At 39.4% G+C, this 21,732-nt stretch overlaps 1 protein-coding gene across 1 annotated transcript in view; it reads left to right on the top strand.

Moving 5' to 3' along the window:
• Positions 1-21,732, top strand: part of TAF4 (TATA-box binding protein associated factor 4) — a 36,628-nt gene that overhangs the window by 3,726 nt on the left and 11,170 nt on the right. The window contains exons 3-6 of the mRNA XM_040080268.2: positions 17,517-17,683; positions 18,435-18,554; positions 20,226-20,345; positions 21,065-21,187. Coding sequence (XP_039936202.1) covers positions 17,517-17,683; positions 18,435-18,554; positions 20,226-20,345; positions 21,065-21,187 — 530 coding nt within the window. The remainder of the gene's footprint in view (positions 1-17,516; positions 17,684-18,434; positions 18,555-20,225; positions 20,346-21,064; positions 21,188-21,732) is intronic.

Below are 21,732 nucleotides of genomic sequence, written 5' to 3'. Positions count from 1 at the left end.
TTGTTATTTCGTTAACACAAAAGACGTTTTGAATTTTCAGGTGATTTTGTCATTAGTTTGTAATCTTTATGTGCTGCTTGTTTTCCTCCTGTCCCTGCGTGCCCCCAGTGCCACAGAGCTCTCATGCACTGAGAAACAGCAGATACAACACAAGAAACCTACCTACCTTGGCTTTAAATGCCTTCAAAGTCTCACTTAAAAACTTACACGTTTGAAACCTATGATCATCTTTTCAGTCACTGGCATTCTGATACAAAAGGCAGACTTCCCATGTCCTTACCTCACCCTGTTGTGTCTAGGGCTCCAGGTTTTGTAGTAGCTAGTCTCCTGTTTAGTGCTGAGCATCTCTGGACAAGGAATCTAGTCCTGAACACAGTGGATGAGTGGAAAGCAGGATGAGAAGCATCTGCTTGCTCAGAATTGTTCTGTCCCTCCTTAAATATCCTCGATTTGGAGATTCAATGTTATATATATTTGCTGTTATTTTGTGTCTGGCTTGTTGCTCGTATCCACTTTGTTTTTTAACTGCAAATACTTGTGTGAAACCTACACATTGCTTCCTGTCCTCATAGTAATACATACAAGGGCTGTATTCTTACTGCTCATTGTTTTCAGGGCATTATGCAAAGAACAGCTAATGCAATTTTGCTGCTAACACAGAATGAGATTGATGGTGATTTTAGTAGGTGGTCTTAGTAAAATACAAGTGATCTTAGTAAAATACGTCTCTTAGAGCTCCTGACCAACCTGAGAGCGGTGCACCTGTCACATAAAGTAGATCAGGAATTACGTGCTGTGTTACTAAACTCTGTGTTTTTGTGTAATATGCTATCTGTGGTATGTGATGAAGTCTGTCAAACATTCTGTGTGTCCATGTACTAACTAATATAAATATTCCTCTTTTTTTTTTTTTCTGTAAAAGATTATTCCATATATGAGTAATTTGAATGACATCTTGTTAATTTAAAAAAAATAGCAGTAAAACTCAGATCTTGAAATCGTGGTGTTTGATTAGAAGCCTGTAAATTGATAGGTTGGAAAAGCCTTATTTTATTTATTGCTGTAGTGTAGCAAAGGATTGATCCTGTTTAGTCTAGGGCCATTTATACCTACATTTTTTGTCAATACTGCATTATAAACCTGATTATCAGGGAAAATACTATTGTGGAGTCCAATGGGACCTTTTTTCAGGTAGCTGATGTTTTCAGACTGCCACAGCATCCTGAAATGTGTTAGTCTTAGAAGCAGTCTTTAAGCAAAATTGGACCATAAATTGTTCCTTTGGAGTTCTTGATAGATCGAAGTAAAACAATACAGGTTCTGAGCACTTGGATTTTTATGAAGCACTTTTTTTTCTGTCCTACACTTAAAGAAACATTTTTGACTTCAAAAGAATAAGCATGACTTAAAATAAGCAAGTATATGTGACTGGATACATAGAAATTGGAAACTGAGTTCTTGCATAAGACAGACTTTATATTGAAAAGGATTTTTATTTAGTGGAACTGATTATTTTTCTTTTACATTGCTGTAGTTTGTTTTTTTATACTTTGCAAAAGTGTAGCCAGCTTTAAAAATGCTTTGCATAAACCTTCTCTTTCAAAACACTTAAGAACTGGTGGATGCTGGGCTCTCCCAGGCACTTCTCAGGCACCAGGGCCAAGCATCTCTGCAAATCTGGCCATGTGCAGCTGCCGTGATCTTCAGCAGAGTGCTGGTACACTCATAGTGAAAGGAGAATAGGTGGCTGTGCTTTTGAAACTGTATTTTAAATGACAGCATCACAGGCCAGGTTTTTGGGGGCAGTTTGGTAGTGTGAAGCTGCATCTGCAGTGCCTGTGTGTTCTGCACCTACTGCATGCATCAAATTTGCGTTCACAAGTTTGTTTGTAAAAGTTAATAGCGTGTCCTAGTAAGAGTTTCTAAGACAGTGCTTGAAATAGTTTGAAATCATACACTGCACACATAGCTTTTTACAACAAGAATTATAAACACTTAGAAAATTCTGATGGAAGGTTTGACCACGACAGCACACGTTTTACAGTTATTTTCTTGTCCAGAATTACTGTTTCTAGCTCTCCAAAATACAGTTACAGTGTCACTTGTATGGAAAGCAGAATGTAAAATGTCAGCACGAGTTATTAAGCTGGGACTTGAAAATCAGAAACCTTTCAAGGTTTCAAATGTTTTCTTCAAAAGACCACATGGAAAATGAACTCCATCAATGGTTTTTAAAATATATTACTATCAGAATAATGCTTTGTATCGCATCAAGGCAATTGTGCAGCAAACCTTGAGTGAATGGACTGGAGATGTTTGAAGAGCCAGTGGGCCATAATTGTGACCTTAGTGGATTTTGGTGTATTTCTTCTCCAAGGAACAGAGCTATTGGAGAGTATCTGTGAATTCATGATGGTTTTCCACCTCTGACATCTTTGTGGAAGAGGACTGTTATCCTTAATCTTTTCTTCAGGAGCCTCTGTTCTAACTTTGTGCTCCGATTCGACAGATTTGGGTAATGATGGTCCCAAAATAACCTTATTTATATCCTCTTAGAAAAGACATGGAAATATTGTGAGATGATTTTGTAAGGGATGGAGAGCACAAGTTTATACAATACTGCCTTAAGGATGCACCACTAGTGAAACTGACTGGAAATAAATTGAATGAAGCTTGTTTCTGAGTACTTCAGCAATGAGAAAGGTGTTATGTACAATAATGTGGTAAGAGGTAGAAAATTAATGAGGTAAGAGGTAGAAAATTTTGTTAAAGTGGTAAGTCAGTGTTCCACTGTTAAGAGGTGCTTGGAAAAGTCTGCAGAAAAGTATAACTGGGATTATGCACTAAAATTTATCTTTTGCATTGTAACAGTCTGTAATGTGTTCAGAGGTCACTGCTGACACAGGGTAGAATCATCTTGTAAACTGGCAAAACTTGGGTACTTTAAAATAATTTTTGAAAACCTCATCTGATCCGGCAGTGCTGTAGTACAAACCCAGCATGTCTGAGTTTATGCTTACTTAGCAGTACTGTCAGCTTGGGGTTCAAAGATCTGGTTTCTCTTCTTGCAAGTTTATGTTGTTACTCTCTTCTGCTTTATGTACAAACATTTCATGATAAGTTTTTAAAGTGTCTGCTTAGAGAAAGGAGCAGATTGGTGAGTGCTGAAGGTGTGCAGTGAGAATAGCATGGAGCAGGTAGGTCTGGACAGTTTTTTCTACTAGCTTAGGTGAAATTGAAATCTAGAAACTTTCACTTCCCTCTGTCCCTCTCTTCTTTTACCTTCTGAATGACTGTTAGTATTTATGAAAATTTGGTGGCTTGAGCATAAAGACTGGCATTTTCCTGATTAAATATGATTTGGTGACATGTAGTCCTGTTTGAAGACAGCAGATAGGATGGGTTGTCTTCATGTTTTTTTTTTTTTTTTCCTACTTCTACAGTCATGACCAGTTTTCTCACTAGCAGTGGTGCAGTTCTGCAGCTGTTGTAGAAGAGAATTGTTTTGCCTTGTATCTAAAAATAAAACTTCTTTATTACTTTCCCAAAACTCAGTTGGATCTGCCAGTAGCTGATGACAGGGGATGAGACTACAAATTTCTTCGTTGCTTTATTTCTGGAGGGCATCTCATGTGCCTTTTCTGTGGTGAGGACAGGATGGACCTTTTATAGGCTGAGAAACTGCTGGTGCCCCTTTAACAATGGAATGTTCCAGAGTTCTGAACTCTAGCAGTGGTTAAAACTTATCACTAATGCTTTCCAGAAGCAAAGGATACCCCCAAAAAAATCAGTTCTGTACGTCTGCACATTCTGGAAGATGTTCTACATGAGTATGCACACTCAAGGTTTTCTTCATGGCCTTAGAGGCTCAAAATTTCATTTGGTATTAAATTGAAGCGCTTTTTTGTAGAAACCAATTGGTTTTTAGCTTGTGTTCGCTATCCAAGAAGGATTCTAACTCAGGCCGTGGTTATGGTGGCTTTAGGATGGGAAAACTATATGAACTCATAATTCAAAGCATGGGTTTGGGTCCTTTTGGCTTGAGCAGTTGTACTTTTGGGAGCTGGAGTAGCTGGAAGATAATTCTGTAGAAGTAATTCCATTTCCTTCATTTTGGAGTTGGGGTGGTTGGGCAAAGGAGAGTGTATAAAAATTGAGTAAGGTGGCAACTGAGAAGAATCAAATCAAGCAATTTTGTGTTACTTTTTCACACTGAGTGCCTCATTCTTTGGGTTGCTTTGTACATGAAACATGTAGCCCAAAAGTGCCCAAAGGAGCTAGGACGTAGCTAGATGAGGAAATCGTCAGCATTCCATAATATAAGGAATACAGAAAGAAACAGAAGAAATACTATGAAGTAGAGGAATGTAGTTGTTTCTATTTCTCACTGACTAGTAAGCGAGTTCAAACATATCCTCATTATAGTTTCCCTGTATGTTGCATGTGCTGCCAATATTATGCCTGTTAACTGTGTTGGCATGGCTCAATTTTGTTAAAAATAACGTCTGCAATGCACCGTGACAATGGGGGTTTCTTAGAGTACTTACAGTATGTTTTACTTCCAAAGCATTTTACAAAATTTAATCCTTGCAACCTGCCTGTGTGGTTGGTAAATAAAGTAGTATGAACTCTGCTTTAGAGCTGGGGGAAAGAGCAAGTTGGAGAAGTTCTGACTTGCCCAAGGCCATGCAGGAATCGATATTTTGCCAGGATTAGAGCTTGGGAGTCCTATACTTAGCATGTAAAGCAGTATCTATCTTTCTGGAAGATAACCGTGGATCTCTTCTGCAGAACTCTTCTGGGTGGGGGGGTGGATTTTATGTTCAAATCATGCATCAGCAAAAGGAACATTCTGCTTTATTTGGAATCTGCTACATCAGATCTGCCATATGTCACCAGACTGAAAGTTGAGTTTGTTCGCATTGCAACTTCCATAACTGAGGGACTCCTGCATGCTTGGCTTTATACTCCAAAGAACCTGAGGCTCAGAGAGATGTGCAATAAGGGGGTTTTGTTCTGTTCAGAAGAGTAGCTTGATGTTGTGCACATCTGATAAGACTGCGTCGTTAAGTGATGGGATCTAATGGGACTATAATTGTGATTCTGTTAAGCTATGAAAGCTATTAACTCTGATTACATATTGTTCAGTTTTATGAAAAATACTGTTCCCAACAGCCTTTGGAAGTGTATGTATGGATATGTCTTTATGATCTTCAATTTGTGATCTTCTGGGGTTTTTGGGTATCACTAAGCTCGTGTTAAAGGTTATTGGCCAATAACCAGAAGTGATTTATTTCTTTTGAGCACTTTTGCACCTTGCAGGAAGTTACGTTTTCCATCCTTTGAAATCTGAGTAAGTTGCCTGTAAAACCTTCTTGGTTTGAGGACAACAAATTTGAATGTTGCCCAGGACTTGGATCCCGTACTAACAGAGGATGTTGCAGTCCAGTTAGCAAACTGAGGTGAAAATGCATCAGTTTGGGCCATTGATAAGAGACAAATTATATCACAAACTCTTAAAATGAAGTATTTTGGTGCAGGAGAACCCTCACTATTGTCTGTCTTCCCTTTCTTGGGAAATGATATATAAATATAATTCTAAAAAAAATTAAGAAGTAGTGCTAGAACACAGTTGAAAATGCTGGTATTTAAACTATCTAGGTTCAAGGAAAGAGAAAGTACTGCTGTGTGGAAAGGTTGCTTTATGTAAAAACTGTGTGATCAATACTGAGTCTGCTCAGAAGAAACCGGACAGGGAAGTCACTTAACACATTTTAAGACTTAACCATTTTTTGTTACTATGTGCGTTTTTTTTGTCAGAAATGTTCAAAATCAGCATTTTTACCTTAAATAGCTACTCTTGTCAAGATTATTGAGTTGAAACTTTATAAATGTTTGTAACTGCATTAATCTGTCTGAATCTTCTTGAATTTGCTGCCATTGCCTTACGTAAAAAAAAAAAAGGCTTTTGCTCGTTAGAAGACTGTTAGCAAGTTCAGCTTTGTTGGGCACATTATTTCTTGTGGAAGAAGATTTGGAGAGGTAGTGACATGAAGATAAGAATTTTGAAAATACAGTTTCTTACAACTGAAGAGAAGCACATATACCTATCACAACGATAAAAAGGAGGTTTTAGTCCTGGTTAATAGACAGGTATTTCAGGTGTATTATGAACCCTAAAGCTCTGTGTGAAGGAAGGCCAAACTCTAGGGAGACTATGTTGCTCACGTGACAAAGGTGACAAAGGGCTTTTTCTTTGCACAACCACAGGTCTGTTCCTGTGTGCAAATAATTATATCAGCCCACTTGCATCTGCTTCCGTGTAAGAAAAGCAAAATTGCTGATACAGCCTGGTCTGTGTACAGGTGGTAATTTACTAGGTGTAAAGATTCTATGATCATCCATATTTCAGATTAGATGAGGCTTTTTTTCCCCCCCCCCCCCCCATGGCCACGTGAATAGAGCTTTTGGGTTGTTTTAAACCTTCTAGGACAGTTTTACCTCAGCTTACTCTGGAAATCTTTATGCCAGTTCTAATCTGTGGGAATTTCCTCCCAGAAATACTGCTTGTCTTCTGGAGGTGCCAATATCTCAACTGAGAGCCAGTTTTTTACCGCAGAAGACTCTCCTCTCTTGGAGTAAATCTCTTCAGGTGTCTTTACATAATATTTAGTAGAAAATATAATCATTGTCCTTGAGGTCTTATTTGTGCCTTTAAGGGTTTTTTAAAATACAGAATATTTTTTGTGAGAACAAAATATTTTTTATTGTCACTGTGTAATGGAATAGATTATGAGTAATCAAGAAAGAGGTGAGAATTATAAGGAATTGCTACACCTGCAGTGAGATCTGTTCAGCACCTCAGTAGAGCTGTCTGAAGGTGTTGTACAAATGTAGCAAGCTGATCTTTGAGTGTGTAACTGTTCTCAGACTCAAAATAACATTTTAAAACTATGAGTTTCAGTACTAAAATTACCAGTGATCAGGAAGTTGCACTTTAAATGCCAAAGGTTGATGCTCAGCAAAATGTGTAAATGTGTTATAAAACAGGTTAAATAGGGATGGTGCTTTTACTTGGTATTTGTACAGAATTTAGTGCAAGTCCAATTTGGATACCAAGCTCTTTTTTCTGGGATTTGGAAAAGTATGTTGATGAAAACAAAGTAACTTTTTGCCATGGTAGACCTCTGTTTATAAATTGAATTGTAACTTATGAATGCTATGTATCTTAATTTTGATGCTTTTTCCCTTTAAATGCCTTGCTAAAATGTATTTTTCAGTAACACATACCCAGTACCTAGACAAGGAATAACATACAACTTGCAGCAGTGTGTAATATTATTTTACATGACTGACATGACTGTCCTAAGGTTTTTATTGGATAGAGTAAAAATCTTGTAAAAATGGTCTAACTTATGATTATAACTTGACTAATATATGCTTCTGAGAGTAGCTGAACTGTTAAAAGCTATCACAGTGCTTTTGTGCAGAATAAAACACGTGCTGGATAGACTGTGCTGACAACCAGTGCAGTTGAAAAATGTGTACTCTAGATGTGAGAGTATAAACAAAACCCAAGCAATGAGGTGTGGTGCTATGCTCGAGTCTTTCTGAGAAGGTTTGGGGGACAGCAAGGCTGTACTAAACTGTCTGTACACCTTCCTTCAGTTTATTAATCAAATATTTCTTTAAGGGAGGGTTCCATTTAGAGCCTCTCTCCAAATGTAATAACATCAGGTGCTTTCAGCCTGAGTTGGTGGTGTGGCGAGTGGGACCAGTTGTGCTCACATGAGTCAGAAGCGCCAGCTCCAAGGAGTCGCACTGAGGAATTGCAGCACCTGTGACAAAAGAGTCGATGGAGGGGACCACAAGAGTGTTTGTGGAGAGATCAGTGTGGGAGAAGAGATCTGGAGCAGGGAGGCTGACAGTGACTAAACCGTGTGGAAAAAGACAAGCGTGAGGAGTTATTGGTTTTCAACAGACATAGGTGCAGTCATGTTTGCAGTAGTATTAAAGGTGGATTGGAAGAAGATACAAGTGTTCATGCACTGAGCTTCAACCTCTTAGTTCCTTCCTTTCTTCCTTTTTTACCAGTGTATCATTTTATTTTCTTTCCTTCCCTGTCCTCCATGGGGGAGGGGGAGAAAAGGCACTAATTATTTATAAGTGTTAGTCATACCCAGTCATTAAGCTTAGTCATTACTCAGGACTGTGCATTTGATGGTTAGTAAAAATCAAAACAAAACCTGATTTTGTTGAAAAGCTTTCTGAATTCAAACTTACAGGTGTGAAAATAATTCTGTGTTCAGACTAACTGCAAAAGCAGAGCTACTTAATAAATGTTGCTATCAGCCAACTGGCATGTAATATCATGTCCCCGTTGATGGCTTGTATTGAACTTGCAGGCGTAGTGTTTGGCATATTCTCAAAGCAGAAAAATTCTCTATGGGCAGTGAGAGAGGCATGAACTCGCAGAGGAGGATGTGGAGGGAATGTTTGTGCTGAGGCTGCCCTGGGGAGCTGTCAGTCGGTGGAATTGTCCAGCTCCAGGTGAAAAAGGTGGCATCAGCTAAAATTACGTTGAGTAGGGCATTCACAGTGGGGACAAATTAAAGAAAAGTGTTCTTTATGGCTTCTCATGGACTCAGTTGTTTTAGGCTGTTGCATTCCGAAGGAAGAAAACACTGATTTAAAGCATTACTCCTCATTAAGTATTTCAGTACAGACTGTGGTAATAAATGCAAAGTAACTCGGCCATTCCCATTTCTTCAGGTGCTTCAACAGCACTAATGTTGACGCACGTTGGTACAGACAAACTGTCACAAATGAAGACAGGTTGAGTTTTAAAACCTCCTATTTAAAATAACAGACATAAAGAATTAGTGACACTTTATTTTGTGTCTTCCTTTCTCAACCCCAAATCTGATTTTGGTATAATTGCTTTGTTGTTTGATCTAAGTATATTGAAATTAATGGCAGAGCTACATCTGAATTGCTTGGAGATCAATAATTAAAGCAATTGGTTTAGCTCTTGATAGTGCTTTTCTTAGCTGTTTCGACATCAGACAGATTTGTGTGATGATTGGGTTGCAATTTGACAGAGCACTCGGGTGTTTTAGCTTCATATGCTTGACTAGAAAGGAATGTTAACACACTTTCAAGGAATATAGCTTTCCAGAGAAGTCAAAATAGTTTCAAATCACATTGTTGTTGAAGCATTTGTCAATTGTTGCTATATAAAATGATGTATTTCCCAGAACAATTCTTACAAACCTCTTCAAATGAGCAGGTAAGATGTTTTACATATGGGATCACTCTTAAATGCAGTGTCTTTTTGGCATTCCAATATGACATTATTTCTTTAACTATATTCTTTAAAGGTTTATGAATCAATACTTTACAAATGATTCACTTCTTTACCTTTTAGACAGTACAGTTCATTTGTGTTGTTTGAAACTGAACTCTTGCATAGTAAGAGTAAGCAAAAGCTTTTAAAATAAAATCCGTTTTTTTGTCTGTTGACTCTTTTGTAAGAAAAAACAAGCAGTTTTTCATAACGTGAACTTCTGTACTTGGTCTGTACAAAATGCATTTTCTGTGCACTGCAGTGAGGATTCTTGAGGGTATTTGCAGATGTATCTTTCACCTGTGTTGGCAACAATCATAAATCAGCTGTTGAAGAATTAATGTTTTGGGACCGTAATGACTGGTTGTAATCTGTGTGTGCAGGTTGGGTAGAGAAAGTGGTAGCCAACAGTGGAGTGCTGCAGTTGTGTGTTATATCTTAACTTTTAGGCACTGTGTCTGGGTAGAGTTCTCCTTTACTCCAGAGTGGCGTGAGTTGAAAAGGAAATGGAATTTGCTTTTGTAGTTCTTGTCTAAAACTGTGCCATGCCAGTCTTCAGTGCCTGTCCAGAGAAACTCCCAAGTATTTTGTATTACTAGCAGTGCTCTGAAGCAACACCTGACAGTCATGCCATGTTGTTTTCGTGGTAAGTTGTAGCTCACCTTCAGTGCAGCAGGTGCTGAACATTTAACAGGTCCCTTTCATTGGACACAGTGTGTCCAGTGTGCTCAGCACAGCTGTGTGCAGAACCTCAGCCTCACAGCTTTGGGGTGCCCATTGCTCTGGAGCAAGGCATGAGGGAGTTGGTGCAGGCTGCTCCCATGTGCTGGACAGCTCTGTCACTGCCTGGCAGTTCTGTGGAGCCTGCAGACCTGCAGCTCAGCAGGGAACATAGCTACACTGCCTCGTGTTTGTGCAGCCTGACCTCGTTGTGCCAGTGCAGGGCAGCCACTTCTGGAGCAGCTGCAGTCTCACACGGTCATGGGGTCATTTTGAGCTGTTGGGTTTGCTGATACATCCTGATTCCTGTGCTATGGAGACTTCTTAGGCACTGTGCTTATCCTGGTGGAGCTAAGGCATCTTTATAGAAATTACAAAACAATCACGTTTGTTGATGAAACTTGAAAGCTCAGATTGCTGATGAGGTCAAAGGCTTTGGCAAGAAAGTTCAAGTAGAATTTTTTCTGGACTTGAGCACCTAAACTTAAGTATATTTAATATATACTTAACAGTGGTGCACCTTTCTTCTCAGGCACAAGTAGTGTGTCTTCAGTAACATCTAATCCACACCTTTTACCAGTTACAGTTCTGTGCTACTCTTCTTGATTTGTAATCCCTGTTTCTCATGAGTTGGTGTATAGATGGTCCTTCACAAGCAGCTAATCTGGTTTGTTACAGCAGCTGCTCTTTAATGTGTGTAAATAATTCTAAATCTGCTAGAAATTATCTAGTGTTAGGGAAGACTTCCTTAATGACCCAGATTCCCATGGAGCTGCAGTGGACTAGTAGATTTCAGTAGGTTCTTTCTGCTTCCCTTGGGTTTTTATTCCTATAGAATGGGAGTTTTTCCAGGTGGATCAGTTACTGGAAGAGGAGGAATGCTGCATTGTTGGACAGCACTGATGTCAGTACCAGTTTATCTTTTCTGTAGTGAGGGACCCTGTCACATATACTCCTTATTCTGAAAGCTCTTCCTGTAGCTTGTGTTGGCAGCTTTTTCTCCAGCTTGCTCTCTCTGGTATTCCAGCATTTTTGTATTGGAAAAATCTTAGAAACTTTGTCCTTTTTATAAGGGTTTTGTCATTCTGGGCTTCCTGTGTAACCTGATCCAGTCAGTTACAGAGCATGGACTCAGCCCTTTACTTTAGATGTTTTTTTGGTGTGTGTGATAACTTGCATAACCTTACACACACATTCACTTTCTCTTTTGTTGCAACAGAATCTCTTCTGACAATACCAAAAGGATTCTCTCATAAAGCTTTCTCCTGCTAATACGGCACAGCCCACTTAGGATTACTGTCAGATTTTTCTGCCATGTCAAATATTTGCAGCATCTTGCCACAAATGAGTGTGTGCTCCAGAGCTTAAGGCCCAAAGGGCTTTGACGTGAAGGTAACCTCTTAGTGAACTTCCCTGGCAAATCTAGTTAGGATTTGAAGATTTGTCAGATGGCAGTGCACTGTATGATCAATAACCTCCTTTTCTAGAGGTGTTTGTAGGGACCTTGGTTTTCTACGCTAGAAACATCAGTCCTCTGGTTATTCTTTCAGGCTTGGACATTCTTTGTGAGTACCAGCGTGTGTGTCTATTGATTCTTTGCTGCCGAACAGTTCTCCCTGACCCCAATATTTTTTCTTGGGAAGTTTATAGTTACCTTTTAATTTAAGAAGAGAATTTCCTCAGGAGACTAGGAAAGGATATTCTCCATGCACTTTCAAGATCATACATCCATTAATTCTTCCATTATGTCTTAGAAAAAAACAACTTGTTAAAAGTCTAGATTCTTAGTAATGGTTTTGACTTGATCTGGATCAACAATGAACTACATTGTGGGTAACAAGCAATAACTGTAAGCTTGAACCTTCTGTTCCTCTGTTGAGTGTGTGCAGCAGAAAGAGAGATGATGTCACTTGGGATCAGATAGGGTCCTGTGTAGGGTTTGTGTTTCACAGGCGAGTTTTGTCCTTGCACGCTGTTAAGCTCAGTGAGAAGCACAAGCACACCTTGCTGTGTCCTCCTCTGAGGTGCTTGCTAAGGGGAGATGGAGTCCCTCAGTGTGTCCCCTCCCCATGGTATGGATGGAGACCCTGAGACATGGAGCATTGTCCTGAGAGGTGGCACTGGGATGTGGAGTGCTATCCTGAGAGGTGACACTGGGCTGTGGAGCATTGTCCTGAGAGGTGACACTGGGTTCTGGAGCATTGTCCTGAGAGGTGACACTGGGCTGTGGAGCATTGTCCTGAGAGGTGACACTGGGATGTGGAGCATTGTCCTGAGAGGTGACACTGGGCTCTGGAGCATTGTCCTGAGAGGTGACACTGGGCTCTGGAGCGTTGTCCTGAGAGGTGACACTGGGCTGTGGAGCATTGTCCTGAGAGGTGACACTGGGCTGTGGAGCATTGTCCTGAGAGGTGACACTGGGATGTGGAGCATTGTCCTGAGAGGTGACTCTGGGCTCTGGAGCATTGTCCTGAGAGGTGACACTGGGTTCTGAAGCGTTATCCTGAGAGGTGACACTGGGATGTGGAGCATTGTCCTGAGAGGTGACACTGGGCTCTGGAGCATTGTCCTGAGAGGTGACACTGGGCTCTGAAGCGTTATCCTGAGAGGTGACACTGGGCTCTGGAGCATTGTCCTGAGAGGTGACTCTGGGTTATGCTGCTGTTGGAGTGCCCTCCTGCTGGGTGTGGCTGTCACAGGGGACACTGCTGGACTGTGCACTTCCTCAGAACACAGATCTGAAGGTGCCTGCTGTGTCTGCAAATGGTTTTATTGCCCTCACTGGAAAGTCCAGCTCCTATAAATATTATTAATCAAGATTTACCAGTAAATACTGGTAACAAAAGAGGAAACTATTTTAGTTTGGTTTTTTTTTTCGATATAGGGGTTCTCTAGCAAGAAAGTTGTATGTCTTTGGAATTACACAGTTAATCAGAGTTGTCTGCGAAGCCTACAAAATATTTTATTAGTTTTCCTTTTCATTTTGTTAATTTTTTTCATTAGTCTTTGTTAAGCCAAACCATGTTTCAGAGAAAGAAGAGGGAAGCATTAGAAAAAAGGTCTGGTTTGTGTTTTTCTGTTCTGTCCGATGGCCAGAACTCTTCACTTTTTATTCCAGTGCATGATTTTACACGTTTTATTAATTGAAAAAACACTAACAAAGAAAAGAACCCCAAAGCACAACACTTTATAAATGGAAATATCATTAGCAAATGGAATTACAAATAAGCAAGAGGCAAAGACGACCTTGCAGAATCATGCAGCTACATCACATAATGATGGCATTTTCCATCCCAAAGAGTCTTGTAAACAGGATTGATCTGGGAAAGTCTTCACAGCAAGAATATGTGAGGTGACCGTTGTACTGGCCAGGAACACAAGTCTTTTTGGCATCAGAAACAGCCAACTAAGTTTTGTTAATCCTTCATTTGGAGCCATGATGAATTGTTTAATTCAAACTAAAATATGAACTTCTTTCAGGATTCTCTTAAGCATCTAACTTCTAACAAAAATGGTAATTAATTTTAATTAGTTTTTTAATGAGAGACTTGGAAAGAATTCTTGAATGTTTGCATTTTTAATAGTGAATATGGTTTTAGAGTACACGTGATCAGACTTTCTAGGAAAAAGAAGGCGGAAAGATATTTAAAATGGCCAAGTTTTGTTGACACCTTTTTCTAATTGAACGTTTCCAGTGATGTTTATTAGCTGTTTGATCTCAAATAGTAATTAATCCATTACTCCAGGAACAAAAACCTGGTTGATAAAACAGAAAGATGTTTTCCATCTTTAAATATGTTGCTGGATTTAATTGCAACAGTGAGATAAGTTATTCTAGCTGTCTCCTGGGGTACCTGGTAGTCAGTTCTAACCTGGTGCATTCAGCATTTGCAGCCTTATGCAATGGAGTTTGAGGTTAACGATATTTAAAATATTTAAAATGTAAGTTTTGGGAAGAAATTTATTTTTCTACACATGTGGCTGTCAGCCCTTCCTCTTTTCCACAGTCATGAATGGTTAACTGAGATTCATGGATGGATGGAGAGGGGGCGTGTTACAGTCCCACAGTGATTTTGTTAAGAAGTAGGAGATAAATGGGACTTTGCTTTTAATTCATAATTGAGTTATCTCCAATGACCCTTTTGAACTTCACTGAAAATCCTCTTAATGGCAGCTTGGGTATAGTTTTGGGTTAGTGAGTTCCTTTTTTAGCTAATTGGGTTAGAAAGGAGTCTAGTTGGACTGGGGGGGAGAAGCTCAGAGAGCAGCTCCATCTCCCTTTTTAAAGAATTCCAGTCAAGCTGGCGGGGTGTTTTTTGTGTTCAGTCAAAACTTCCTTGCCTGCACACTGTAGTACTGGAGAATTTCTGAACAGAAATTTCAAGTTCATCACATTCTGAATTTTTACACCTTTTCCAAAGTCACCCCAAACCCAACAGGCGAAGATTCCAGGCAGGTAAAATGTCTCTTATTGTCATACTGTGATTAAAGTTTATGCAAGACTAGTCAGATAGTCGTAATTGTCTTTAATGTTTGTATGTAACCCTTGTGAACAAGAACTTATCAGTGGTAGAGGTGGACTTAATGACATGTTAGAAACTATATAAATTAAAAATAACTGTGTATCAAATTTGAGTGGGAATGAAAGAACTATTTAAATAGTGACAGATATAAATGTGGCTTTGTATGAGTTACTTTTTTATTATGACTTCAATACGTGTAAGAAATACTCTAGACTTCCTGTAGTTAGAAATCTAACAGGGTAGTGCTTAGAGTCAGGGGTTGAATTACAAATGCTTGTTTTGTCTGTCTGCTGCCAAAAATTGAACTTTCTTGATATGTTTTCTAAAGCTCACATTAATATGCTTTTCAACTGTCTGTTTGAGCAGTTGTGTTATGTTAATGTGTAGGCATGTTCTAATTTTGCATGTAGCTCAGGGAGAATATTTCATTGTTCAGCTGTTGTGCTTGCACTTCAGAGGTATTGAACCTTCACTCTGTGGTTATTTCCCCTCTTTTCTCCCTCATTCACATTTTGGGGAGCAGAGCAGTAAGCTGACAGTGTTGGTGTGTTGGTGTGTGGTGCAGACGCCTTGCTGAGCTCGATGGGTGTGTCGAGCTGGAGATAGAAGCAGGTATCTCAGAGCTTTGGGCCACTGCCTGATGTCATAAAAGTTTCATCTGCAGGGGAGCTGCATTGGCTTTCACGTAACTTCAGGCACTTTGCGCTGAGAAAGGAGTTTAATTAAACACACCCCCCCATCCAAAACTAGGCTTAGTATTTCTCATGTTGCTTCTGTAAGGAAAAAAGATATAACTCTTTGAAGAATTTGGATGGCACATTAACTTGAGGACATCTTAGGGAACCCCCTAACTGGTGAATTTTGGGAAAAGGGTTTTGTTAAAGGGTGTATTGTTCTATGACATTTATGGACTTCTGAAAGCTCGGGCATAGGGAATTGCATGGGGCATTTTCAGTTGCTAGAAACTAAATAGTACTCAACAAGCCTTAATATTTGATGTTGACATGAAAATAGCTCCTCTAATCAAATTTGCACTGTACTGATGATTTCAGTTATAAGGATATTGAAGATTTCCATCATCTTCAGCTGACTGTTATGAGGGATGACAAAAATGGGCAATGTGAGTCCATTTCCCAAGATTTTATGTTTTCACATTGAAGAGGCTGCCAGGTTCTGTTGGTGCAGGAATGAGGTTTCTGTAGTAGCAGGTCATTCTCCAGTCTTTAAAGTGTTCAGTTTCTCTTTCTTCTGTCAGTTGCCCCCTCCCCTCAGTGCTGGGCTGATGGTGAGAAGGTAGTGATGGTTCCAGTGAGCAGCCCACAGGATCAAGCTCTGTGTTCACTATTAAAGTTTTTAAGTTCTCCTGAGAGGTGGTGGAAGTGGTGGTGGTGTGTGCCTTTGCTGTTTAAAAAGAAATACTTCTCCCAACATAAGTTACAGGAGAAGAGACCTAATTTCTTGGAATGGCTTGGAAAATAGTTTTTTGGACCTGACAGCTAAACAAAGAGTATTTACTTCCACAGTCTGCAAGATAATAAGTAAGTTTTCCCCTTTCCTACAGCTAAACGCTTTGAGGATATTTGTTTCTAGATGTAACACTTGTCCATAGCACTTTGTGGTTCCCACCTTAACACTCTTAAATAAGTTGTGATGGAAAGTCACATTTTGTATGTAAACTAGTTTAACATCTTTGTGTGACTCTGCTTCGTCAAAAGAGACTTAATGTAGAAAATGTAAGGAAACTAAGGCTTTTGTTTTGAACTCATTTTTGTTGAAATCAATATATGATTTTTTGCAGTTTACTTGTAAAACTGTCCAAGAAAACTGTTTAAGGTGTTGTCTGTAAACATTTCAGCACTTGAAAAGCAAATAAAAGCTTGATTCTTTTGGAGTAGTCATGCTCTCAGATGCAATAGACCACATCTCCAGATATTGTTGGGGAGCGTGTATGGGCTTTTGATTCACTGAACAACACTTAAGGAAAACTTTCTGATTTCACTAGTGCCTCTTGATTTTCATGGCGAAGGTTCTTCCTGTAGCTGCTCAGAAAAGCCAACTAATTTTGCGTGCCCAGTTTGTTTCCTTAGGTGGCTTTTTCAGAACTGATGGGGTCCTGAGGTTCTCATGGACTGAGTGAGGCATGCTGAATGAAGGAGCTCTTGGCAGACAGTTCATGTTGTCCAGATCCTGTTTGTGCCTTCAAGGAAGAAAGAATCACATCTGAAAATCTGCCTGTAAAAATCTGGTTCCCTACAGCTACCCAGTGGGGTTAAGTGTATTGATCTGAGTGACTGAGCAGGGAATGACTTCCTCATTTCCCTCTCTGTTTTATTTTCCATTTGGGGTGTAACATGGCACAGTGCAGTCTGTTGCTGATGCACATGAGAGAGATTATGATTTTATAGCCACTTTCATTACTAAATTGGTTATGGGAAATTAATTTAGAACTTAGACAATTGTGTTGCTCTTGATGGTGAAGCCTAGGTTTGATTATTTTTCTTTCCCTCTTAAAGACAAACTAACAGGAATCTTGCCTAATGGCAGGATTTTCTTCTGTTTGTAGAAGAAAATTTGTAGTCTCATAAAACAAATTTCTTAGTGAAAGAGCAGGTAGGATTTTTACAGGATGTCTCATTTTAACTTCCAGTCACATGGAATATTTGTGGTGGGGCAGATACAACTCGCTGTCCTGATGCACACTATACTGAGCATTTAGATGGAATATTTCTGAAATTAAGCTATTCTAGACAAAATGCCATAATTTTAAGCTGCGTATTTTGCTTTTATTCTAAAGCTCTTGTTAGCTGCCTAGTCCTTCAGCAGTACATTAATTCCATATGTACCCAACTTGGATTTAAAAAAAAAAAAAAAAAATTCTTTGATATTTGCAAAGGATGTGTGTTCCTTGACCACTCTCTGTTTTGCAGGCATGGTCCTGGTGCGCAGTGAGAACGGGCAGCTGCTGATGATCCCCCAGCAAGCCCTGGCACAGATGCAGGCACAGGCACACGCCCAGTCTCAGCCTCAGAACACTCTGACTCCTCGTCCTGCTACACCTACCAGTGCACCCCCAGTGCAGATATCCACAGTGCAGGTCAGTCCAGAAACTTGTGCTGCTAAAAAATGTTTTGTTCCCTGCAAAGAATACACTGGAAAGTAAGGTGTGATATCAGTGACTTGAAGAAACTGTAGATCTAACTGAGGTTTGCAAGCTTTTTTAGATTCATAGAATCTCAGAATTGTTTGTGTTGGAAAGGTTTTGGAAGGGGCCTTAAAGCTCATCTAGTTCCTGACATTTGCAGGGACACCTTCTACTAAACCAAGTTGCATCAAGCCCCATCCCAACCTGGTCTGGAACACTTCCAGGAGCAAGGAGTCCACACCTCTCTGGGCAACCTGTGCTGGGGCCTCACCACCCTCAGAGCCAAGAATTTCTTCCAAATAACTAATCTAAATCTACTTTCCACAAGGCACAGGCATTGCATCTTGTTCCTAATTCTGTTACAGCTTGGCTGTTACTCATCAAAAATATTTTTACATATCTGAATCTCATTAAGTTGAAAAATTTGGTATAAAGAAGACCATATACGGTTAATGTGTACAACTCTTCTCCCCAGAATAAATACAAGACTAAAAGAAAAAAAAATGATACGGATATACACACACCAAGATTTTGACAGTTGCATTTATTTCAAGACTGAAAATCCTTCTCAGAGTTTTCTAGTGTTTCAGATGCATTCTTTGATATTTGTAATAATGCAGAATCAGAACACTGGATAAAGCAGGTGGTATTTAACTAGAGGCACTGATGTGTTTGTGATTTTTTTTTTTTCCCTCTTCCCCAGGCTCCAGGAACGCCCATTATTGCACGACAGGTGACACCAACTACTATCATCAAGCAAGTGTCTCAGGCTCAAACAACAGTGCAACCCACGACAACACTACAGCGTCCCCCGGTTGTGCAAGTGAGTGTGTAGGGAAGTAATGTGTGCATCAGACTGCCAGGCACGCAGGAAAGACAGTTGCTCAGTGCAGGGAAGGAGTGCCTTCTGGATTAGCCTTTCTAAAACATCTGCAGGTCTCAGTGTATATTTTGGATGTACAGGTATTATTTTTTATATGTATATTGTTATTATTTCATATTACAGCTATACGTATCTGTTTAAAGGTGTTGTGTTTGTAGTTTGTATAATCACAGAGCTGACTAAAATAAAATACTTTTATGCTTTCTGCTTAAGGGAAGTGACAAGAATTCTCTTTGGATTTGGGGTTTTGATGTTATTCCCATGATGGATCTGCAGTCCTCTGAATTCTGCAGCAAAATTTACAATTGCAAAGATGACTGCAATGGCAGCTTCTCTTCCTGAAGACTTCTCCCTTTCACATGAGTCTCTGCTTTGGTCTGTGTCCTTCTGGAGACTGATAACTCTCAGACTGATGTCAGTCTGGGCTGGCCTCTATTCATTTTGGGCTTGCTTGGAAAATTTTTTTGAGATGTTGAGAGTTTAAAGAACAGTGCAAGAGTGTGAAATTCTCCACATGGCATCCAGGCAGCAGTGATACAATATGATTGCTGTCGCCTAATCTGTCTCATTGTGCTTTCTTCATCCTTTGAGTAGCCAGGATTAGAGAGTTTTAATTTAAAACATTCAGGTTTTGCTATGCATCCAGTTAACCTTTTTCCCCTCAGAGAGCCTTTCCCTATGCCAGTGATCTTTCTAGATCTAAGAGTTAATTTACCTAACTGAGTCTCCTTAATTTGTACTGCTGTTATACAGGACAGAAAAAAACCAACACAAAACCAAAACCCACCATCATTCCATCTGCATATTTTGTGCTGTAATGAGCATACCATGGACTTCATTTATCCTGATTTCAAAAAAAAAAGAGACAAATTAAATCCTTGTCTCCCGTTGTTTCCCCCAAAATACCAATAAAGTTAGCTTTGGCAGCAGGAGAGCCTCTTTTCTTGTGCATCTTTATATAAGGGGCAAGTTTACAAATGATTTGTGAACATTCTGAGTGTCAGTTGTAGCTTGGTAGGAATTTGTGTCTCAGACTGGGTTGTTGTTAATAATTAGACTGTTGGAAGCCCATGAATGAGCTGTGTATGTTAGACGATCTTGCTTGCAATGGTGATTCTTTGGAGCTGATATTTCTACTTCAAATTAGCAATTTGTCTACAAAACTAGAAAAATGTTTTGTCCCATTGTTCATCACAAAAACCTCGATATGACCCAAGCTTTTGTGTCAGTTGTGCCTTTTTAGAAATTCCTCCCTTTGGAAGTGGCATTCAGTGAAACAGGCTAAAAGATAAATCGAACTCACAGGAAATCAGCACTTGTTTTAGCTGAGTTTTGGAACCCCGCTGGCTGAGATTATGTTTATGGTATTCTATTCGGTGACCAAAAACCGCCCAAATTTTGATCAACTTTTGGCGTTCCCGTTTCGAATGTTTTTAGTGCCATCTGGTGGCCGTTTCCTTCCACTGCACCAGACCGCACATGAGCGACTTATTTATAGCAGCTCTGAAAGGTGTTCTGCTGGCCTGCGGCTCATTCTCTGTTTGATGGCTCAGGAAAACAGGCTCTTGGTACGTTCCAAGGAAAATAATCTTGTGTTTGTATTGTCTGCAGCCTCAGATTGTTCTGGGTGGTACTGCACAAACAACCACGTTGGGGACAGCGACAGCTGTACAAACTGGAACTCCTCAGAGAACAGTGCAAGGGACAACGGCCACCTCCACTGCTGCCACAGTAAGACACTGAGAAATGTAACATCTCTTTTTGTCCTCCCACATATGCATGATGTGCATATAGGCACATACATGTAAACACAAGATGGGATTGGAGATTAGGAAATATGCAGGAATCCTGTGAGCTGTTGACCTTGAAAAGGTAAACTTTAATGGAACCATGTAATTTACAAGGTGTGGGTCCAGGTCACTTGAATTTCGATAGGTGTCAAAGAGTTTTTGTTTCTGTAACAGTATTAAAGCACTCATTTAAAAATATATTAGTTGTATTTTATGAAACAGTGAATTGTTCAGCACCGGAGAGGAGAATCAGAATAAGAAGGGATAAGCAGTTGGCACTGATTGATTCAAGCTGCATGTTTCCAGGATTGCAAAACAGGGAGAATCCATGTACTATGCACTGTGAAACAACAGCTTTAGTATTTTTTGTTCTGCTAAAACACTTATGTGCCATTCTTAAAACACTTGGTGTTTCCTGATTTCATGGCAAATCACAATTCCTTAAATTTTGTTAACAAAAATGTACAATACATACAAGTATATGAAGAAAAAGAATAATTTCAGTCTGTTTATGTTTTAAGTGCTGAGGGACACATATCTATATTACTCTGCACTAATGAACTAAAGGACTTTATTTCATGGAGGATATGGTCAGATCATGTATTAAGAGGAGTTTTTCTTCCTTTCTCTGACTGTTTTCCTTTTACTCTTCCTTCTAAGGAAACTATGGAAAATGTGAAGAAATGCAAAAACTTTCTGTCCACATTAATAAAACTGGCATCATCTGGAAAACAGTCCACAGAGACTGCGGCTAACGTGAAGGAATTAGTACAGAATCTGCTGGTAAGAAAAGTTAATCAAAAGTTGTAAAATACAGCATCTGGGCAAATTCAGACTCAAATTGGCTTTTTGTGGGTTTTTTTTTTTTTCTTCAGAAGATGGAGATTATAAAATCTGAGCTAAATCAAATTAACTTTGCCTCTTCTGAATTAAAATAGATGGATAAATTTTCCATTATTTTTATAACTGAGACATTGCTGCTTATATTCATGCATGAGAACACGAGTTCATTTGGAGTGTGAGTAATGCAAGCAGTGGCTCTATAAAGTCTATATTTTGATAAAACAAAGAATAAAAAGATACTTTATTTACTTGAGGGAAAACACTGCAGCTGGTGCCATAGCTGACTGTAGGAAATGACAAGTTCTTACAAAAAAAGGTAATTAATATTGCCTGATACTAATATAAGAGCTTGACATAATTAATATTTGTAGGGAAAACTAGTATTGCTTAGCCACTTGTTAGCAACCTTTAAGTTATGATGAAGCTGTGTATTCTATCATGCAGTAACCAGAGGTCTTTAGGTCTTATTATTTGAAATTTGTAGT

Source organism: Hirundo rustica, chromosome 16 (genome assembly GCF_015227805.2).
Source record: "Hirundo rustica isolate bHirRus1 chromosome 16, bHirRus1.pri.v3, whole genome shotgun sequence".
Taxonomy (NCBI): Eukaryota; Metazoa; Chordata; class Aves; order Passeriformes; family Hirundinidae; genus Hirundo; species Hirundo rustica.
Note: the sequence above shows the minus strand (reverse complement) of the source record. Positions and strands in the feature narration are given on the sequence as shown.